The sequence below is a fragment of the Dermacentor silvarum genome, chromosome 4 (assembly GCF_013339745.2).
Source record: "Dermacentor silvarum isolate Dsil-2018 chromosome 4, BIME_Dsil_1.4, whole genome shotgun sequence".
Classification (NCBI taxonomy): Eukaryota; Metazoa; Arthropoda; class Arachnida; order Ixodida; family Ixodidae; genus Dermacentor; species Dermacentor silvarum.
In genome coordinates this window covers 13403041-13426474 of record NC_051157.2, presented here as the reverse complement: position 1 = coordinate 13426474, position 23434 = coordinate 13403041, and the positions used below count along the sequence as shown (strand labels likewise).

General features: G+C 44.4%; 1 protein-coding gene across 1 annotated transcript in view; it reads right to left on the bottom strand.

The window, feature by feature from the left end:
* The window catches only part of LOC119449469 (corticotropin-releasing factor receptor 2), a 201015-nt gene that overhangs the window by 25216 nt on the left and 152365 nt on the right, over positions 1–23434 (bottom strand). Inside the window, exons 6-8 of the mRNA XM_037712643.2 lie at positions 13318–13474; positions 6283–6413; positions 6092–6177 (exon numbers count right to left, since the gene is read on the bottom strand). Coding sequence (XP_037568571.1) covers positions 6092–6177; positions 6283–6413; positions 13318–13474 — 374 coding nt within the window. The remainder of the gene's footprint in view (positions 1–6091; positions 6178–6282; positions 6414–13317; positions 13475–23434) is intronic.

Genomic DNA, 23434 nt, shown 5'->3' with positions numbered 1-23434 from the left:
TTACAGTCATTCTATTTTAACTGTTTCGTTTGAATCCAACAAACCTCATGAAATTCGGTGCAGTGGTTAGCGAAAAAAAAGAAGAAAACACAATTTCTCCGTTCCTATCTATTTAGATTGGAGCCCCCGCGCCAGGCTTCCTTTAAGACGAAATAAGCTGACGTTTTGTGCAGGCATAATTTTTTCTTAGACATGTCTCAAAGCCTCGACGTGTCATAATTCGCGACACCTGATCACGTTCACTCAGCAGTCCAGGGCCGCTACGGCACTAGAGCTACTTAGCACTAGCTAGTTAGAAATTGGGAAAAAAAGGAGCAAGTTCTAACTAAATGCCTAGAAGTATCTTTCCACCCCCCTCGCTCACCTTTATATATTACGATTTCTTTTGTCCTGCAGTACACACAACGGCAATAAATATTTTCACTGACTACTTAACTAGTTCAAGTGTACAACATTGCACTTTACACTTTTTTATAGAAATCATACAAAGGAATGCTCATGATAAACATACGTCATTTGGCTCGTTTCTTCAATGACGTGTTCGTCCGCACTAACACGAAGTCCTGCCAGCCAACAGACCACTCTAAATGCGCATCGATGCGGTCATCCCGGGTCACGGCGCGACAAATTGGCCCCGCCGGTCGTAATATCGCACGAGGAGCCGCAACGGAGGACCATAACTCAGGCCACTGGCGCAAGTAGCCGCCTACGAAGTTTTCTAATTAAGCTTCGTTGCTGGCCGCGCACGGCCAGCTGGAAGATGGATGTGATAGCAGAGTTTCTTTTTTTTCTTCCACAAGGCACTCGCTTCTTGCCGTTGACCCCGCGCTTCGTCGCTTATTTTGTTTTTGAGAGACACGCGACAAATTTCCGTCTCATATATGAATCGCAAGCGCGCGTTCGTACACGCAGCAGGAGTCCTGTGGTGCGACGTGGCGTCCGATATGATGTGCGACGAGTCTGAAAGATGGCTGCTCCTATCTGCTGAAACATGACGGAAACCAATAGAAATTTATTCGGTACGGCTGTAGGTATGATACGTTGTACGCTAGATCACACAAGGCATGGAGGTAGGGTTGCGGAGAGGCAAGCAGTGCATACCGCCTGCCTATGTATGTATGTATGTATGTATGTATGTATGTATGTATGTATGTATGTATGTATGTATGTATGTATGTATGTATGTATGTATGTATGTATGTATGTATGTATGTATGTGTGTGTGCAGTGCATACCGCCTGCGTATGTATGTATGTATGTATGTATGTATGTATGTATGTATGTATGCATGTATGCATGTATGCATGTATGCATGTATGCATGTATGCATGTATGCATGTGTGGTGTGTGTGTGTGTGTGTGTGTGTGTGCGTGTGTGCGTGCGTGCGTGCGTGTGTGTGTGTGTGTGTGTGTGTGCGTGTGCGTGTGTGCGTGCGTGCGTGTGTGTGTGTGTGTGTGTGTGTGTGCGTGTGTGTGTGCGTGCCTGTGTGTGTGTGTGGTGTGCGTGTGTAACATATATAATATATATAGATATATATATATATACAGGGCGTCCCAACTATCATGCACCAAGATAATAAAATATGCAAATGCCATGTAGCTGGACAGAACCAATGTAATGTTTTCCGTCACTTGGACTTACTCAGGTTATTTTTACATTCCGCCTAATTACATAATTAGTCTCAACTAATTAATCGACTTCCCATATTATAATTAGGTGAAAAATGTCAATGAGAAAATTGTAGAGCAACATGAAAAACTCCCGTTAGAGCTTTCTGTGCCACATAAAAGTGTTTTTTCTGAGCGTGAAAGAAGCCCGCGAATACCCGCAAAATTGCCGCGCCACTGGCCGCTTGGGGCACTTTGCGCATTAACTCATAGGTGCTTATGTGTACTCGGATTTTTTTTTTCGATGCGATTCGACATTTTACTATTTGAATATATTATACTCAAATATTCTTAGTGCATGATGATTGTTTTTTTTGTGTTTATGAAAGTGAGGGGATATTGTGGTCAAGGTAAATTGCGACAACTTTTGTCAGACAGTTTCTGTGCAAGTAAATATTTAGGCCGCGCGTGAGTAGGCGCTGTGTTAAAGATTTCTTGCTTTTCAGGCTCGAAGAATCGTTTTGAAGGTTTTGAATTTTACGAACTCCGAGGTCAATATTTCTACTATACAACTGATGTCACAAGCGAAATGACGCAGTGACACATACTAGATCCGTGACGTCGCTGTTGGCATCGACGTTGTCGATGCTTTCGTGAGTGAGAGCGAATAAATTCGATCGGAACAGCAGTTGAGTGATGCGCGCATAGGTAGCTCCTCTGCTTTGCAGTGGGCGGTTTGCAGTCCAGGAGTCTAGCGGCCTTGGCTGGCCTTCTCGGTCGGTCGACTAGTTCGCGCGGTCAGTCGACTAGAAGGAGTCAAGTGAGATGCTTTCGACGTTGTTTTCCACCAAACGCCTTATTTTTGGCGCATCCTCCATTGTGGATGTGTGTCATGGCTGAGGCTAATCATAGTCATTGTCATGTACGCCACCTTTGCGCCACTAACGCGGTTATTACGAGGATGACAACGAAGAATTGTGCGCATTCACAGCACCATTTTGCCAAGAACAATTTCTATGCGGTGCATAAAATGTCCATTGCGAATGTCCACTAACGTACGCTGTAGTTGTCCTCGTTTACTACAGTAGATATATACATTTTTTCGGACCACCATATAACCACTGGGTTCTTGTCCAGTCCCCCGTAGTAGGTGAACGCAATCAAAGAGCAGACTTATGTGCCAGCGATGCACATATAATCTAAGCCTCGTCCGCTACAGTAGATATTACTCGTTCTGGCCTCCTAAATACATGCAGACACGTAACCGCTCTCAAAGCCTGTGTGTAGCGCAAGTCCTTGCACTAATTGCACGTTGTCTTGTGTCATCGATGGCGACAGTGGTCGTCGTCAGCGTCAAACCCCATTTCGAGCACTTCCCTGCAGTCGCAGTAAAGATATTACAATGGTCTGAAGTTTAATTGCCTAAATTCTGCCAGTGTTTGCCACGGTCAGTCAGCTGTCTAGTGTGCCGTCAGCTTATTATTGATGGGAGGAATGATGCATGTTTAAGATTAGGAGCTCACTACTGTAAGGGGGCCCGTCATAATAGTCTATAGGCTACTATGGCATGCCCCCTTACCGTATAGTTCTTAAAGTGAGGGGGCCCCCTTTTCATTCCATCGCATGTTGTGGGCACAGAGATTCGTTAGTCGGTGGTTGGTCCGCCTCACTGACGCGCACAACAACAACGTATTACACGTGCCATTATGCAATCCTCTGCAACTGCTAAAGCGGCATCTACCTAAGCACCCTCTCCCTGGGCTATGCATGCAACGGGTCGCTTCGCTCCCCTTGACAGGAGGCCTCGATGCCAGGCAGTGGCGGTGAATCATAGAACAAAAGAACAAGCCCGGCAGAAGTTAAACAAGAAAAATAATAATGCATGAACGTAAATAAGAAAAGAGAAAAATGAAATTGCCCCGACGTGATTCGAACCCACAATCATGAGCCCAACGCTTTTTCGCGGCACCGTAAAACCAGACGGAAGGTTCTGGATTGGCTGATGTTACCCCGTCACTATAGCGTTATAGCTATAGTGAAGGGCCTCCTCACCATACCCAGTTCCTTAACTAAAATCAAGGTGAAAAATAAATGAATAATAGGAACCAACAAAATTCATCTCATAAAGAGCAGGCCCCGTATTCACCTGTAGAATGCGGCGGTTATGAAAATCAATATTTCATTCTTCCCTCGAGCGTTATCGACAAGTGAACATAAATCAGCCTTAATAATGTCTTGCTCTATTTAGAATTCGTTTTCTTTTTTCTAGTATTAGCGAAAAGGCGACGATCATTTGCACATTGACACACAACACATATAAACGCTGAAAACACCATCATCGCATCCTTAGATTTATGTCACCGTCGATTCTCAGGGGCTTCTGAGGAAACTCGATAATTTATTAAGGTTAATTATTCAAAAGTGATGCGCAGTAAGCTTTATTAGCTTTATTATAAGTGATTCGTGAATTATGGTAGGGCTATACCGATAGATCAATGAAGTAAGGCGGTGAAGGAACCTTACGCTGATTGAACGTTTGTAGCGTAACATATTTACACAAGAGACAAATTTTCAAAAGCTTAATAAAGAGTAATCAGTCACGCTTTCCTAATCAACTAATCTCAGTAGCAATACAAACTGTAAGCTAGCCATATCCGCAATAAAGCATTACTACAAAATATGAAATTATACTCGCATGCAGCGGTTTCTCACTGGCTGTGGCAATAAGCTGCTGAGTACGAGGTCGCGGGTTCAATTCCGAGCCATGGCTTAACGCAGAGAGGCTGCGTTTTTCTTTATATATGGTCAGCTGTCACCAGCGGCGTAGTGCTCTTTAAATGTCACTTTGGTTACACACTATTTTCTTGGGTAAAGAAAATCTAGTGGTGCTCTTTCTGAGTGAGCCTTCCACACAAGTTAAACAATTTTTATCTTTTTTTTGCATTCATTTCCACCACATTATAATTTATTATTGCCCGTTTCTGTAAAAAGGATGTCGGTACTAAGCACAGCGGCTGCTTTTATCTTTGTCCAACATTTTCGTGCAATTACGGTAATGAAGCTACACGTGTACATGGACATCCTTCGTGCTAAATTAAAGCGATGAGCCTGGAGGGAAGTTTACATTGAAATGTGGTTGCGGAGAGGAAACAAACAAGAAACTCAGGATCGCGCATTTCAAGCGATAAGGGCCATACGCTGTCTTAGTTTTTAACTATTATTATTCTTGTAATAATAATAATAATAATAATAATAATAATAATAATAATAATAATAATAATAATAATAATAATAATAATAATAATAATAACAATAATAATATCTTGTGAGGCTAGCTTAACCGGTGGACCATTAGAGTTATCGAATGAATACCAATAGAAGGGAAGCGCAGTCGAGGATGGCAGAAAACTAGGTGGGGTGATTAAGTTCGAAAATTTGCAAGCACAAATTGGAATCAGCTAGCGCAAAACAGGGTTAATTTCAGATCGTAGGGAGAAGCTTTCGTCCTGCAATGGACATAAATATAGGCTGATGATGGTGATTATGATTCATATTTTGCTATTGTTTATTATTAGGACAGTTTTATTAATGCAGATGATTGCTCCACGTGTTGTAGCGAACTGCCTAGTATGGTTTTAAGGAGTCACTTCACCTGACACCATGCCTTCGATTATACAACATTTCCAATAGCATCATCATCATCATCATCAGCCTCTATTTTATGTCCACTGCAGGACGAAGGCCTCTCCCTGCTATCTCCAATTACCCCTGTCTTGCGCTAGCATAAAAATAGCATAAAATGAATAAATGAGTCAAGGCATGACTCTATGAAGCAAAACAAAGATCGCGCGTGAAAAGCAATTGGTACATGGTTGAACGTGAAGGGCAGCTCACTTAGCTACAACTACTCTGGCTGCCCCCTTCAAAATCATGCATACTTCTCAATCGAGTCTCACCAGAAACTCAACTGAAAGCAACGAATGGTCAATAAAATACAATAGAATATATGCATGGCGACTTTTGTGAGGGTCAGTCTAGGGAAAAACACCACAAGAGAGAAAGCGTTTGGAGGTTCCGGGATACGGACAGACTAGCCTACAGACTACGGATAGGTAATTATGGACGAGAAGTTCCACAGGCCACTTCAGCAGCTTTGCCCGCCGCGATATTCTGCAGGTCATGGTGTTGTGCTGCTAAGCTTGAGGTCGAGGGTTCGATCCCGTCCGCAGCAGCCGCATTTCGATGCGGGCGAAATAGGAAGATGCTCGTATACTTAGATTTAGGCGCACATCAATAAAGAAACCCAGGTGGCCAAAGCTAATCTGGACTTCCCCACTACGGCGAGCTTCATAATCAGGTCGCAGTTTTGGCACTTAATGCAGCTTCTTTAAGAATAAGTCCTGTGCGCATTTATTTAACTATAATACGCTGTTTGACAGCCTGCGTGGCCAAAAAAAAAAAAAAAAAGAAAACGCTCGCTTACCGAAACTGAGTTGTTTCCACTGACACTGCTGACTTGACCCGCGTCACCAGAATCCGGATGATGTTCACGAGGAAAACAAAGTTGACCTGTAGCAAGCAAGAGGGAAATAAAGCGCGCGTATTTTGCGATCAATTTAAAGCAAAAGTAACCTGCTGCTCACAGGCATGGTGTAAGAGGCAGCTGGGACTTACGAGAATGGCCACAAGACGCGGTCCAATGAGGAGCCAGACGTAGCGGTTGGCGCCGTAGCCTTCCCAGCATGCTGTGCGAAGTTCTTGTTCCATGAGATAGGCCCATGTCAGTATGAACACCAAAGGAAGACCTGGGGGAAAAATATCCAAGCGATGAGCGAATACCTTTTCCAGCGCCGATTGAACGATCATTTTAATCGATTGAAAACAGTGCGAAAAAAATAATAAACGTCAATAAAGTACAAAAGACAAAAAGCAACACGTTAGTGTTGACTGTCAGGATATTATGTTCTGGGTAAATAACAAGCAACAAATGGGGGAGAAAAAAAAAAGGACGGACTCGCGCATGCGCAGGGTATTGATAAAATATTAAAATATTGATATAGTCACAGATGGCGGAGTCTCGTTGCTCAACTCGTTCGCAGTTGATCACATGCTGCAGCGGTTGTCCGCTCATGTTGCTGTAACAATTAAAAAAAGAAAGAAAACGACTCAGGAGTTTTAGAATGAGCCCGACGGGAATCACGTTTCTTAAGAAATGGCAGTCATAAACACTTGTGAGAAGCTAAACTTTTCTATCATGCTTTTCGCGAGCACATATGTTTGAGAATGGTCAGCTCAGTGTGAGATCATGTCGACCGCTTTAGCGATTAGACGGTGAAGTAATACCACCTCACTAAAAAGTGCCGTGGTTGAGCACTTTCATCCTAGCCCATAAGGGCAAACACGCAGAAACCCTCGAAAGTCTGCATTTGAAAGCATATCTGTGTAACTGCACCGGGGAAGAAAGTATTATGTCGCATTTACACTTTTGCCTCGCGTGTCGCATTAAGAACACGCGAGGCAGACATTGTGCTTGAGCAACTGTGATAAACTCGCTGAAGTTCTAAATGTCGTTTCGCGTGCTTCGATTTCAGGAACGAGCATAGTACACACCGAAGCTCGATGCGTCGAGGCACATCAGCACGCGTGAAAATGAATGCTTAAATGACGACACTTGGAAATTGGCCCTCTTGGAACCTGTCTATATTAGGAGCCTCTCCCTCGGCAAAAATGGGAAGAAAAAGAATAGACAGAGTTTTTTGCTGTATTAAGGGAACTGCTCCGGAGGTGTTCCTCGCAAGCATCGCATATCTGCTTTCGCAATGTTTAACCCGCCTTTGCACCTTGGCACGAAAAACTCTAATTAAGCCCGAGATGAAGGATTCGTGACAATGATCAGGATAATGGCGCAAGATACTATTGTTCGCTTACACCGTGATCAGGATTTATCTATAGTTCGTTCGTCTTCTGCTGCGCATAACGGCCCGCTCGCGATAGCCAGCCGGTCACGAGTGGCTGCATTCGCTAGTGGAACGAACGAGAAACGCGCCGCTGCACTGTCACCCACGTACGGAACGCAGAGAGCAGACGGCTTGTACATCGTACTTTGAAAACGAACCACCAAGAGCTTCGAGAGGCAATGCTTCCCGGTGGCGATACCCTTTTCTTCGTTTATCTAAATATTATTTTGCGATTCAGCTAGTTCTCTATAGGGACGGCTGTTTGTCGGGGAATCGGTTCGGACTATAGCGGGCGAGTAAGCGTTGCTTCCCACTAACACGTACAGACACACGCATAAACAACAAAGTACAGGTCTGTTCAGCCGAGAGCTAGAAGAGGAGCGCCTAGCGATCGATGCCAGCTGGTGGAGTGGCAGCGCCGACCCGGCGCCGCAGGTTCGGTTCCTCTCGATTGGGCGGCGGTGTACTGCTTCGGGTGTTTTGCATAATTGCTAGGGGAACTAGCCTCGCGACGATCGCGAGAGAGTGCACGGACAAATTGAGACGCGCGTCACATTCTAAACGGTGCGGCACACCGGCGCCATGCGAGCCGGTGGACGTCACGGATCTTCATCCTCGCACGGTCACAACTCTCTTCTGCTGAGTTTTTGGCAGGGGCGTAGCAGTATGTACGGTTCGTAAAGGGTGAAGCGTTGCCAAACACTCTCGCGTTCCTTTACGCTTGACTGACTCGCAATGGGCGCGTCGTTTCTCTTTGTTTCTGAACGCGCCGCGGATAAAGCTGAACGTTTGCAAGGCAGAGGAAACGACTCCCTGTTGCTGGTTCCAGGTTCAAAATGAAACATAGCTGTCGGCTTCCGCTAAAACGCCAGACGACTTTTAAACATGTAAGTCACACACGTGGAAATTAACGCTTGGGAAAACAGCAAAGAAAGAAAAGAATGTTTAAGTATTTATGTACACACTTGTTAAACATGCTTCTGTTTCTCTAGCCAGCAATTAAAGAAGTCAGGCATGAAATATACACATAATAGCGAGGTTTTAGAGGCCACTGCATGGGAGAAATCGTGCGCTGTTCTTCATTTGGAGGTTGTGCCAAACTATTACAACAAGAGTGCCCCCATCGCGACTTACAGCTCAAGCACATGGAGACTGGAATTTATCCATAACCTTTGAGTTACTCAATTTATACTAAACACTACAAAAGAACCACCGACTACAATCAGGTATTATCAAGCTCTATAAGCCAAGCAAACAAAATACGAAGGGTTGTTTGACAATGAAAATATATGCACCAATTAAACCATAGCTGGTAGATTCTATGTAATATAGTGCGACTTGTATATCAGTGAATCCCAAATGAAGTTCAAGCTTGCATCTCTCACAGGAGGCTGGAATAGGCTGCCGAAATCTTGAGAAAGGGCTAAAACGTCTATAGTTTATTTCGGCTACCAAGCAGCTGCTGTAGATGACATCAGGTGGAGAGAGTGCGATTAAGAACAGATGCGCGACGGTCTCAATACGCGCCCGACGCGAGCACTATGCATACGAAAGCGTTCCCCTCGCTAATTAAAAAGGCTTTGTTCCCCGGCACTCATAGCGAAGACAGCCGAAGAGCGTGTAAACAAAGCATGTACAGCCGCGTGACGGAGGTTGCGTGGCGTTCAAAAATCGACACGACGATGAGCAAACCGCTTCCAGTAACTTTCAAACTACAATCCATGAGTCGGCGCCACTCTTGGGTTGCTAATGATCCGCTAGCATCACATGCGCCCTTCAGTCCTATACTCCTCTCCCATCCCCTGCGCTCCTTGCCATCACCCCGTTCTCTCGTCATTGTCGAAGTTCAGTAAACAACGCGATGCGAATCTCCAGGCGGCAGGGCTGCGCAACCGAGGCAGCTTTTATTCCACGTGCTCAGTGCGCCACAAACTTAACGTAGCCATGAGTGCTCCAGCATGAGTGCACCTACAGGTACGATAGAGCTTCACGCTACGCTTGCATGATGTAAAACTGGCTGGTAGTGTCTGCGATCGCTGCGAGTATGTCAGATAAGCCAGAATGGGTATGACGCACAGTGCATAAATTTGTTTGAGATTTGCTGTTTCGGCATCGAATGGCTGTCTGAACATATACACCCAACTCGAAAAAGCTAATTTTCTGTGAAATATACGTTACGTGGCAGCGATTAGCTTCGTTGTTTTCTCGCCGTTCGAGTGTTTCAGAAAACAAGACAGAAAAATAATTGTTTATCATGCTAAAAGTAATTTATGCTTGGTTATTGTCGATACCTATCTATCATTGTCATATTTAGCGAATCATATTTGCTGCACGATTGGCTTATTAGCGGGAAATCTCACTTATGTGGTATGTTTTACATAACAAGAAATTCCCTGGAAGCGTTCCGATTCCCTGAGGTCGTTGCGTTCAATATACTTGGTTGTCAGCGTATCTATTTTGTCGCTGCAACTGCTTTCTATTACTTTATAACGTTGCATACTCCATTTCATAAATGAAAAACTTTATTCTTGTGGTCCGGTAGAAGACACCGGTTGCTCGCTGAGATTTCTTAGTAGTATGTAGGTAGTAAAATTTCTTGAGGCCCGGAAGAATCTTCACCCTGATTTCTTAGTGAATAATAAAAATGAGTCATTCAGTCATTTTTGCGAAATAGCGTGCATCGCTCAATGTTTTGAGGACGGAAAGGTTGAAAAGGAACGAATGCCAGCCACGCATTATGTGTACGCATGCGCTGTCATTCAGTCGGTTAGTCCGATGGTAAATAAATTGTCTATAAAATGTAAAGATAAAAATGACGCAAGTGTTACACGTTTGTAAAACGTGAATACGAAAGCCTGTCGCCAGCCAGACTGGCAGTGGACCAGTGCCGTCAGTGCCTTCGCAGAGGGAGGGGCAGTATGGGAACTCTGGCATGATGAGCGGCATCGTAGCCAGCTGCGGAACAAGACGACGGCGATTGCGCGAGCATTGGCACGAGCGCGTCTCTGTGACCACGTGACTTTTTTACTCACTGGAGCATCGACACGTTTTTTTTTCAAGGTTGTTTGAAGGCCATTGTGTGATGAGGCAGAAAGAGAAACAGTGAACTTTTATTGAGATCCTCACGGGCTAGCCAGTGAAGACCCGTTGGGGCCCCCGGCTCGCCGCTGGTTGCTCCCATGTCGGAATCTGGAGGACAAGCCTCTCCGCTCTTTCACGGGCCCTCTGGACGGCCGTCGACTGAAGCTTGAGTTCTGTACTAGACATGGCCTCGTCCCAATCCTGTTCGCTGGTGAGTGGTGTATCCCGTAACGCAGGACACTTCCAGAGCATATGAGCTAGAGTTCTAAACTCCTCCCCACAATCCGGGCACTGTGGATGAGTTTCTGTGTTAATCCTGTTTAGGAAACATCGCGAGGGATATGACCTCGTCTGAAGCATCCTAAGCGTGATTGCTTGAGATCTACATAGTTTTGGGTGTGGAAACGGGAAGTGCCTGCGTTCCTCTTTATAGTGGGAGACGATCTCATGGAAGGTTAATAAGGGGTCGCTGTGGCCGATCTCCTTCGGATCCAATGGAGCCCCACTGACGTCGCGGCGCCTGAGTTCTCGCGCACGGCGGTGAGCAATCTTATTGGGGTTCGGGCGGCCCGGCAGCACGTTGTCGCCCATGTTAGCGGGGGAACCACGTAATGTAATGCACGGGGTCAAAATTACTTCTGGACTTGCTTTTCTGAAGCGCCGCCGCCTGTCTATATACGGCCTTTTAGAATCCTGCATCGACAGCGCAACCGCCACCTGCTCTGCCACGTCGGCCGTGACAGCGCCTACCAAGGCCGCAGATAGGAGCTGACCCTTCTCGCTGACCGCCGTGACCACGAATTTACCGGAGCGGCCGTATTGAGCTGCTTCCACGAAGGTTTCCATGCTGACGGTTTTCTTTAAAATCGCCCCGGCACGAGCTGCTCGGCTGCCCGCATTATGCTGTGGGTGAACGTTTCTAGGCAAGAGGCCGACAACGTAGGTCCCTCTGGAGTTCTCGTCCAGCTGAACCGCCTCACTGTGACTTATAAAATAAATAAAATACCCTGTGGAGAACGACGGCACACTGACGCCATCGATGAAGTTGTTTGAGCCCGGAAACGTTAAACAGAAGTTTCGTCTTAATGCTCTGAACTAGTAATTGCGCTTTCTTCTAACACACTCCAGATCCGACGCCAACTCTATGGTCACTGCAACAATTTGACAAGACAACCACACAATAGACTTAGCCGTCTTCCCAATCTTGACCCTACTATATATATAAATTTTTTTAGTATGTTTCATGACTTTTCGGTGAAGTTGCGCGTGCGCACAGACGACTAGTAAGCGTGATATTTACAAAACGGTACATTCACATTGTTCAATGTTCCGGCTCTGCCGATTATAGCAGTTATTCCACATCTGAAATAGCTTGCACCACATAATCTGTGTTTGCCCCACAGCATGATCGAGAACGGCAGGCCTTGGTTGCTGTTTTTCTATTCAAACTCGGCAATCAGTCACTGACTGAAGTACCTCTACTATGTCCTCGTCCCAAGCCCTAAATGGACTAGAGTAGCACTTCGGGCTCGTTGGCGTTCGATAAAGACGAATAAAAAAGCGCGAACTAGACAGAGACGTAATTAGGCACACATACGTAGGTGGTATGTGTGTTTGTGCCCTTTTATATCTCTGTCCAGTCCGGGCTTCTTTAATCGTCATCTAAAGTTGCAGAGCAATTCACGAACTACAACGTTACTGTGCAGCGCTGGTTTTTGACTTCCAAATGTGATAGGCTCATCTGTCTTCTTTCTTTCTTTCTTTCTTTCTTTCTTTCTTTCTTTCTTTGTTTCTTTCTTTCTTTCCTTCTTTCTTTCTTCCTACATCAGATGTAAAAGATGGCAAAGCGTTAGCTATCCCAAAACCTCAGTGGTGAGAAACAAGAAAAGAAATTGAGGTCCACATGTGGAGTGACTGTCACGCTGTCTCTCAGCTCCATCGCCCCTCTTTTTCTCTCTCCTGTCCTTATTCCTGGCGCTGAGCACCAGGCTAGAGGAGTTTACCTCGGGCTGACCCCTCTGCCGTTTCCCGCACAAATCAGATCTAGAGATTATATTTCCCCGAGAGGATAAAATGGAGCGGTTGCAAGCATGAGCTTCCTGTAATGTTCGATTTCACTTATATGTGAGCAAGTGCTAAGGCGCTACGAGTGGTGAAAATTGCTCGAAATAAGTATGCTGATGGACATGGAAGAAAAATTGAAAAAGTAATTAGGGGGTGGCGTAATCTGACACTGTTCTCAATCACTCTAAACTAATTCAGAGGCTCTCGTGCGACAGCACTGAAGTGGTCAATGCGGCAAATTTCCTTTAGAAGGGTCCTGCCTCGCAAGACATCCGAAGAAGGCACCGTCCTCGAGGAGTCGTACCACCTACTTACCCCAGATGGCCTCTGGGCGTGGGTTCGCGGTCCTTATTTTAATTCGCTTTTCTCCCTATATCATGGACTCTGGCTTGGATACCCCGATGTAGGAGATGCGAGACCAAGCTATAGACCCGGAGGCCATTATTTGAATTTTAAGTACTACCACTACTTAAACCACCACTACCCTTTCGGCATTATTTCGAAGTATATATTCGCGAGAACCACTCGGCGAAAGTGTTTTTCGAGCTCGAAAAACAATGCGGCCAACGAGATAGGAATAAAGCGCGAATCAAACAGCGTGACTCACCCCAACCGATGGCATGGTACAGCTTGAAGGGTGCGTCCTGGCGGAAGATGCAGATGGTGATGCGGGAGTGCAGTAGAAGCCCTTCGACGAACATCCAGTTGATGGAAGCCATGGCGGCGTACATCTTCAGAGAGAGGATGCTCTTGCACAACGGAGGCTGCGAAGAGGAAATAAAGGAGGGACGAGTCGCTCAGACGCATCTACCGAAACAGTACTAGCGTTTTCATCAATGCGACAAGCGGTGCATCGCATCGCATTTCTAGCGCATCGAATTCATGTGAACGGTGGTAATGTGCTAGGATGGTGCATCGCATTAATGCGACCGGAGAGCGTATAGTTCGAGACGGGCTAGGTCGTCACCCGAAATGCGTGTAAAGGCTGGCGTATCGCATTGATGGGTAGAGACGGCTGCCGCCGCGTGCTCTCTACCACTCACTGGCGGAACTCAAAGTGGTGGATACAATTCCAGCGTTCTTCGGACGAAGGGCAATGCTCCAAATGTAAACGCTGTCGCATAGTAATTACCGTACATGATGCGTTAAAAATTGCGACAGACATTGTCGCATTCATGTAAACACGGCTAGAGCCGCGTTTACATCAGCGTTTTAGCAGCAGATGAGATGGACATGTCTACCTAATGGACATGTCCATTTCATCCGCTGTTGAAGTTCTGATTGGCTGGGTGGCGCCCGTCTCGTGTCCCAGCTGCAGGCAATCAGAATTTCAGCAGCAGACCAAATCGACATGACCACCTAGTAGATATCGACCACCCCCGCAGATAAGAAAAAAAAACAAAAAAAAAAACCGCAGGCGTGTAGTATTTTCTTATGTTTCATTTCATTTTCGATTCTGCTTTCTTTACCATCAGTATGCGGGTGAGGGGCCGACAGTGACGATAACAGCAGCACGGTGCCTACCGAGCTAATGGCAGAAAGAATAAAAAAATTAAACAATGAAATGGTACGTTACGAAGTATGGCGCCAGCCTTATGGTTCGTACTGCACATATACGTGAGTCAGCATTCGTTCTAAACGAGGTACGGAGAAGACTGTGGTTGGACTGCGGTGTCTTAGCGGCTACAGTGGTCTGGAACTGAAATCGCACGTTTGATTACCGGCCTGTTGCGGCCACATCTCTATGGGAGAGGAAGGCAAAAACGTTCGCACGCCTAAATTTACTTGTATATCAAAAAGCACTAAGTGTGAAAATTATTCTGGAGCCTATATGAGTTTTTCCCGAGGCCGAATTCCGAAAGTTGTTCTTTCGTAAGTACTCTTTTCGACTGCCCAGTCACCTTCGCTACTAAATAAATAAATAAATAAATAAATAAATAAATAAATAAATAAATAAATAAATAAATAAATAAATAAATATGTCCAGCAACATGATTGACTGGCATTTGCGAACAGTGCTAGATTAAGGAGGTTTTTTTTTCTTTTTTTTTGCCAGCCGTGTTTTTTTATTTGTGTTTCGCGTTTGCTTATTTTAATCTGATTGAACTATTTTTTCTATCACAAGGGACTTTTATTTTTTTCGTTTGGTGCTCTCAGAACGCACGCATCGTTTCTCACCAAAGCATACACTCTTGATTTTATCGCACAAACATATGCGGTCATTAAAAGAAATGACGCAGTTGTGCAAGCAATGAAGCTCAAAAGCGTAAACGCTTGTGCGCCCTGGATAATTTGACAAGCGCTGTAATTAACAACGCAGTATGACAACGCGCGAGCCCGAGGAGAGGGACGCTGCAAACAGCGCTGTGCCTTCCGCGTTCTGTCGTACTTTCGTGCTCTGTCGCTTTAAGCCATACTGCAGAGTTGTTAGTTGAGAAAAGCAACAAGCCCCAACTTTTGGGCTTGAACACACACAGAAGAGAACGCACACACTCTAGCGACCGGACTAATACGAAGGCATTCTCAATAACTATTAGCAAGGAGCACAAAAGCAAGGGACGGTTTGTTTTGAGTTGCAGTGTACTTGAATGAAAAGCTGAAAGTGTTGAGCTTTCACTAGCACAATGCTTGCATGTGCAGCTGAGTTATTAAAGAAAAAAGAAATGTTACATTGGAAGAAGGGAGGGGGGAGGAGGGGTCTATTAAATGTCACTGAACAGGTTTACGTTTTAGTCAATGCAGTGCGTCCTCGGGACGAAGGTCTAAAGGGGCATTTGTGTCGTTGCACTTTTTGTAGACCACGCGCTGAGGCCATAATGCATGACTGGCGTTATAGCTATGCAAACAGTCATGCTGTTATGACAGCTTATCATTTGTTCACAATATTTAGCAACGGGAACAACCTTCCGAAAAGATGCAGAAGTTGAGCGCTTGGAAAAAAGGTAACTTTTTTGTGCCATGCATATTTATTCATAAGCTGAAAAAAAAAAAGGCTAGAAGTGGGGAAGTTTTCGAAAATAAAAAGAAACATAAGCTAAACATAAAATGCTGCCTTCGGCTAAGACATTTTACTTCTTTAAAAGAAGTTTAAACCTGACTTGTGGAACTATCCAAGCTTATGGCTGCATAGAACTGTCTATTCTTATATATTGCGAATAGGTTTTCGTTTTGTGCAAGCTAGATGCGAAAACTTGTAGCAACTTTAAAATAAAGGTGGCCTGAACTCTTGCGAAGGATTCTTCAAGAAGAACGATGTTGTAAACACGCTATAGGCAATCACGGTATGCTAGTAATGCTAGCCTGCAAAGCGGGCCATTACAATACAAATGTTACGAGCGAAAGTTCTCGCGATGTACCACTTCATTACTTCCTATTTTGAGCTCCAATTTTTCTGTTGTGCATTGCAGTAAATGGTGTTCATAAAGCTTGGATTATACACTGGAAGCCGAGAGGGATTTGCTCTCAAGCCTTTACAAAATTGTGCACGCTCGCAATTCAAAGTTGACCTTATGTTGCTCTAAAATACTATTTTTTTCTGATCTAAAGCTGATTGAAGTGTTGAGTTCGCTCTTACAATACCATCAAGAAAACGCAGATTTTTTGTGTTACATTGTTCAGTGTGCGTTAGCCACGTTTGCGCGGAGGTGGTGGAACGAGGCGGAGAGGAGATGGTGGTACAACTTTACAGCCGCGCATGCAATGGCACAAACACACTGCCAGGGGTTCAAACAAATAAATATACAAATATATGAATATACAAAAAGACAGAAATTAACGAACAAAACAAATGAAGAAACAAACAAACAAAAACTACATGTACGTGTTGTCACAAAAATCACAAGGTGTCTGTTTATGCTGACTCTACAAGCTTGTTTGAATCTTAGAGCAAAGCATGAACGTTTGCTCACTTATCCATACCATAAAGCCCCTGTAACTGATCTTGTCGGCTGCCTACGGAAGCGAAAGTGGCGCCATAGTGTTTGTACCAGCTCATGGCCGGGCCGCTCTTTCCGCAACCGTACCACCAGTGGTACGCGCTAAAGCCCCGCCACACTCATCTCGTCCGGCAGTATAGACGCGATGAAGGGGCTTTAGTATAGAGCTCTCCTTTCCCGCTTCTTCTCTGCCCTACCGAAGCGGAAGTGCCGCCATGATGGTTCTGTCGGCCTTTTCTTCCTGAAACAGCGGAACCTCAAAGGCCAGCGCTATTTAAAAAAGTAGCGATGAACAGGCTTTAACACATACGTGCCCGCCTCCCCCCCCCCCCCCCCACCCGTCCTGTTTCTCTCTGTCTCTCCCCCTTGCACACTCTTCCTCCTTTCGTACCACTACCCCTCCCCCCGTGGAGGGTAGCCAACCAGAACTACGTTTGGTTAACCTCCCTGCATATATGCATCCTTTCTCTATCTGTCCCTCCTTTTTCTATACAGCAAAGCTCTTACAGTGACTCGAAGCGCTTGAAAACTTTATATGCGATTTTTTAAGTGAGTCCCGTGGAAACAAGACTATTCATCGTGTTTATATTTGAAAGGTGTGGAAGGCGAAATGTTCGGGGAAACGTTGAAATGTGTTGGCTAAACTGAAATTGCTAAACAGTCGCTTTCTGCCTATTCAGAGCTGTTATATGAAACGCTTACGAAATTTCGTCGGTGTCCCAGCAGAACCAGAAAAGGCAACGATTATATATTCGAAGAGAGCGGAGGAAATATCACGGGTGATGTGCACCGAAAGTTTGAATCATGTAGGTTAATTATGAGTTTTGGGAATAATTGCATAATTATCCAGAAGTAGTCGGTTGCAGGCTAGTTGGTTTGATACTGCGCAAGTAATATACTGGGCAACAAGAGGGAGAGAAAAGATTATAAAGTACAGAAAGGTTAACCAGAAGTTGTTCTGGTTGGCAATACCCGTCACAAAGCTATAGTCAAGAGTGTAAGGGTGATATAAAGAGAAAGGAGCGCAAGTGAAGTGCACCGCGTGCGCATTCCGTTGATACTATTCGCGGCAAACGTTCTCAAATTCCTATATGTGTACTCGCCCGTCGTGCTGCCGTTACTGCATAAATGTATTAACAATGACAAATTGAGAAATAGCGCAGAGTGCCGTACTACAAACTTTCATTGTGCAAAGCGCAAGAATATACGAGAATATGAAGACGAGATCCAGTGTCTGAACTGCTCCGCTACGGCGTCTGCAGCGCATGCCCACCATCTGCTTTAAACTTGTCCTGGGACAAAGACAGCCCGCGAAAGTGTAACTAGATGGCGAACTTACTGGCCAACGTGAAGGCAATATGAACGATGGCTCTCTTGGACAATGCACTTCGTAATTATTTCTTGCAGAATCTGCATGAAACGAGCCTCCCCGCCTACACGCAATTTTGTTCCAAAATTATCCAACTTGGCAACCTAGGCGCATAAAATTAATAAAGACTACGAGTATAGGCATACTTAGCGAATGCGCTGGCAGAACAACATAAATAATCTCTCTGTCACCACCAGGATACGAGATGCGCGCACCATCCTTGTATGTGCGAAAAACAGATATGACAGAGGTAAACACATGACACGAAAAAATATACGCATAAACAATTACAAAAACTAACCAAAACACCTGAAGAAAGAAGAAAGGAATAATTAAAAGAAGCAGTAATGAAATAAAACCGCACGAGAAACGCGGGGACAAGAAATCATAATAACAAAAACAAAAATGGCAAGAAAGCGTTGAAGTGTAGTCACTTAACCAAGAAGAAAAAAACAAGAATCCTAACTGAAGTCAAACATGGCCCTCATAAGAAGCAGCTTCACTGTCCGAAACTGAGATTGAAGGCGCGCTTACGCATTTGTCACTATTGTGTCTGTTAAAGAATGCTTCAATAATTTGTGTTTCCGTCTTTTTGGACGCTCTTGCATTGTCTCTAATTTGACAGAAATGCAGTGAGAAATCCGGGAACTGCGGCTCCGCATCGCATTACGATTAAAATGAAGTCATAGCAAGAGCACGAGAAGAGGGAGAAATTAATAAAGCTATCTTTATTTGACAAAATAAAAATAAGTGTGTAAGCGCACCTTCAATTTCATATTCGGACATGGAAGTTGACGACCATATTTGACTTTAGTTCAGATCAACCTTTGATGTCTTAGTGGAATGACTACGTTTTAGTGCTTTGATACCTTTTGCGTTGTGGGTGGGTGTGGGGGGGGGGGGTATTGTTCCTGGTTTCTGGAGTTTTAAGGGACCAGGCTTTATAAATTTATTGTCTCCGCATTTTTAATGCTGTTTTTGGTCAACACCGATTTTGTTAGCTTTATTGTTTATTTGTTTTTCGGTTGACTTTTTCGTGTATGTCGTTTTTGCTGTGAGTTTGTATGCGTTTTCTTATTTTTCGTTCGTGTTACTCATGACATGCGTTTACACTTGTCATATCTATTTCTCGCTAATGAAAAGATGGCGTGCACATCTTGTGTTCCAGTATTGCAGAAAGTTCACTTGTTGTTTTCCCATTTTTCTTTTTTATTTAACGTGAATAAACAAGATGTGGGCACCAAGAGTTGGCGTCGGCTTCTCATTTTAACATAAGAAACAATGAAATATATCTCTAGTTACACAGCATCACGAAGGTAAAGGAAGTGCTTTGCAAAAAGGTATCAGAACAAATCCTCGATGCTTTGTAGTGGCGCATGGGATAAGTATGTCCATATATTTGCTTGCTGGCCTTTTGTGCAATGACATCTAGTAGTCTGCGCTCTGCCCTATCTTTCTGTTTAACCGTCTTCTTGCATTTTACGACGTATTCGCTTACTGAATGGTAATTTCCATGTTTCTTAAGGACTTTATACGAAGCACGTAACCTTGTTTGGTGTCCTAGGAGAAATAAACGGGGCGCCGAGATTCAGTTTGCATCTAAATGGGGAGCATGTCGTGGACGACGGATGGTCATAGTTTAAACTGTCTTCGTTAATTAAATCCTTTGTAGAAAATTACATACACAAGCGTTCTATAGCTTAACAGCATACTTTACTAACGGCGTACGAAGTTTGCTCCATGCTCTGAAAGAATCAAACGTGCTATAGAGTTGATATTTTGAGAGAATATAGGAAATTTCATGAGATACTCGCAGGCAAGGCTTCAAAAGCTTAGGTTAATTAAGAACTTTGCAAAAAAAAACTTTATTAGGCAAGTGCTCGAAAACGTTACACGGCCATAATGCGAAGTTTTTCCAAGGGTCCTAAGGAAACTTTGTCACAGAGCATTCGCATTATGCAAAAATGCTATCCTCGAAGGGTGTAATATGTGGCGAAAGTTTACGTTCCTGACTTAATTATCAGCTTTGCGAAGAATTACTGAATATTACGTGTTTTCATCCTAATTTTATGGGTAATAATACACGCCTAGTAGGTTTTCCGGGTGCCCTCTCTGAACTAAATGAAGCACGTTGTGTATATGCGGGGTAAATACCGGACAGTTTATGGGTGATGTTATACGGCAAACTAGAAATTGTGTGGATTATTTACGGCCTTTTCAGTAAATTATTTATGTACAGTCCCAGCGGAAAAAGATTAGCACAAGTGACTGTAGGCCGGAGCGGCCAAATCACGTCACGCGGCACGAGTGAGTGGTGGCCGGAGCGGCACATTCCATTTTCCAAAGCAGGGGAGGCCGTCAGAAAGTGTGTCGTGATTTTGCCAGCTCCTGCTGTCCTGGGAGAGCTGTATATTCTGCAACTTACTTGCGCGAAGCTTGATTGCTTGATACAGTACAGGGTGTACAAGTAAGACAAGTAGAAGCGGCTAGATCACGCGCTGACAGCCGATCCGCAGCATAGATCACGCCGAGACACTGAAATATCCATGTCCCATCGGATCGCAAGACAAATCTTGGAGCGGCCATGGCGTACGTTAGCCCGCACTTTCATGTAGTCATTTATCGCCTCTGCTCTATCAAGATGAAGCGGTCACGGGTAGATGGAGATAAACAATAAGCTATAGCTATATAGGAAGCATCAACCCGGAGTGGGAATGGGACTTCCTTCCTTCACCGGTTGTTCATCTGCCTGCTGCATCAAGATAGATAGATAGATAGATAGATAGATAGATAGATAGATAGATAGATAGATAGATAGATAGATAGATAGATAGATAGATAGATACTGTCAAAGTGGCAAATGTTCGCCAAGAAATGCTTCGCATTCAAAATCCACATGCTAAGCAGTGGCCAACGCAGGCGACGTTTTCCCTCTCGTAGATAGATAGATAGATAGATAGATGGGGAGAGAGAAAGGCCAGGAATTTAATTAGAAAAAGGTCCTGTTTGCTACCCTGCCCAGTGGAAAGCAAAAAAAAGGGATAATTGAATTTTATTCAGTCATTCTGAGAATGCCCATGAATAAAAGCAAAAAGAGGCTTTCTCTTGACTGGGACTACTCTTCGTGCTGCCCCTTAGACAGGTACATTACATCAAAACACGAAACAAAATGATAGTGCTTTGTTCAGAGAAGAATATTATGGCAAAAAAAAAAAAAAAAATCCTAGAGCTGCCCCTATAGTCACCCTTTCGCTGTTTCCGTTAGGCCAAGCACTCAAGACAGAGCCACCAGATATCGGTCTGCTATAGACGTGTGCGATCGAACAGCCCAGCTTGTGTCGTTCCCACGCTTATACCCGGCAAACGCAAAGCATGCATCACTGTTTTTCTGGCACCTGTCAGTTTCCCAATTTGGAGCAGTGTCCGTTGTGCTGGCGCTTCCGATGTACTATGATCACAAATTTGAACGCCAGCGATTCTGAAACTACAACCCGTTGTATCGTTTCAGAGTTGACACCCACCTTGTTTAGACTCTGAAATGTATACTGGGGAGTATACTCCGTGCTACATACACCGGCTACAGAGCAATTACACGTCGCACTTGCATTTAATTGCCCGTAATAGGCGGTCGTTGCTTTTCGCGTTTTAATTTTTGTTGAAAGTGCGTGGCTGATGTATCCCCGAAGTTGCACACACAAACCTTTATAGTGCGACTTTTGTGACAAATGAGATAACCTTGAAAACTCTCCGCCACCGTTTTGCCGACGCTGCCTTCGAGGCTAAACGAAATGCGCCAAACAGAACCAGCGCAGCTCTATCTTTGTCTGCGCAATGAAGGAAGAGCAGGATACGCGAGTGCTCTGCGGGAAGTGCCCTTGGGCGAAGTGTTTATCGAAAACACTTCTTTGCAGTTGTGTTGGTATAAAAAAAGAAGAAAAAGGTGAAGAAAAGAAAGCGGAGCCCGGATGAAGGCCACCCTCAAGAGGAGGCACGATGCCAACAAATCTGTGGCGTCACAGAAGTTCAAACAGCTCAAGACGCCAGCCGATGAATGACATGGCGGATGACGGGAGCTTCCTGAAAACTAGTGTTTGCCAGAGCCATGTAGTGGTCTTGGCTTTGTGCGTTGCTTGGTGCCGAATGTACACATCGCGTGCTTCGGGCGTTATTAATTCGATCTTGTTTTCTACAGGTGATACGCAAAAAAAAAAAAAAAAAAAAACAAAGGAAAGAAACGAAAGAAACACTAAAGCATTTTCAGCAAGCAGAAATTAAAAATGCCTATTTAGACTTTATACAAAGACAACTTGGCACCTGGTGACGTTGAAAGTATGCGTCATATATGCAGCTGGTCGGGGCATAAGCTTCCGCCATATGGAAACTACAAAAAGGCGAAGAAATACAAGGACAAAGAACCATGATCACTACCACGCAATTCCGTGAAATTGGGGTTTCAAAACGTCGCTGCAGACTCTTTCTCTCTATATATAGCTTAAGCATTAAGAATCTATATACCATGCGTTTAAGCGAAGGCTGTGTTATTTGCAATAGCAATTACGGACACTTGAGGCGCATCCCCGACAGTCTGCGAAAAAAATAAAAATAAACGGAAGTGTTTGGTTACGTAAAATCATATGCATTTTTATTTTTAGTATACGCCATTACTGACTATAACCATATATGATTTATGCAATAATGTGTGACTGTAATCATGTGTGAATTCTTTAGTCGCGCTCAAAATTGTGACCGGTGCTATAACAAACATCTTGTGTTAGTTGATTGGTTGTAATGAGTAGTTACACTATCTTATGTCTATATTTTGAGTTTCTTTTTTTTTTTTTTTCTATTGTGCCCAAGCCTGCGTAACTGTCAAGGCGAAGTGTCAGCGAGCCAGAACGCCATTTCTTTAGCTCAGTACCGCCATCCTTTGATAAACGCCGCTTCTCTCTCTCCTCTATCTCCGATTGGACGATGATAGCGCGCGCTTTTCACTTCTTTATATTTTCTTTTTTTCCGCCTCAGAGCCATGTTGAAAGTCCTTCTGCGCAGCCGCAGTCGCCGGCGGCGGCGGCGGCGCGCGCCCGGCCTGAAAGCTTCAACGTGGACTTTCTAGGTGTGCCACCGTCGACTTGGCTTTCGCAAGCAAAAAGTAAAGAAAAAAGCAAGCGCTTTAGGAGAGGAGGCGGCTGAGGAAAGAGTAGATGGCGGTACTTTTCTTATGTAGGGATTTTATGTGTCTCACCTAGGCATGTACCGCTGTTTGAAGATAACTTTCAATCGCGAGTCTCTCCCCTCGCACGTCAAGGTGGGCCACTTTTTTTGTGGTCACCCCTGCTCTTCTATTTTTTTTTTGAGGAAACGAATAAATATTGAATCTGCTGCAAGAAAACAGGAAAAATAAAAACATGTTACGTTGGATA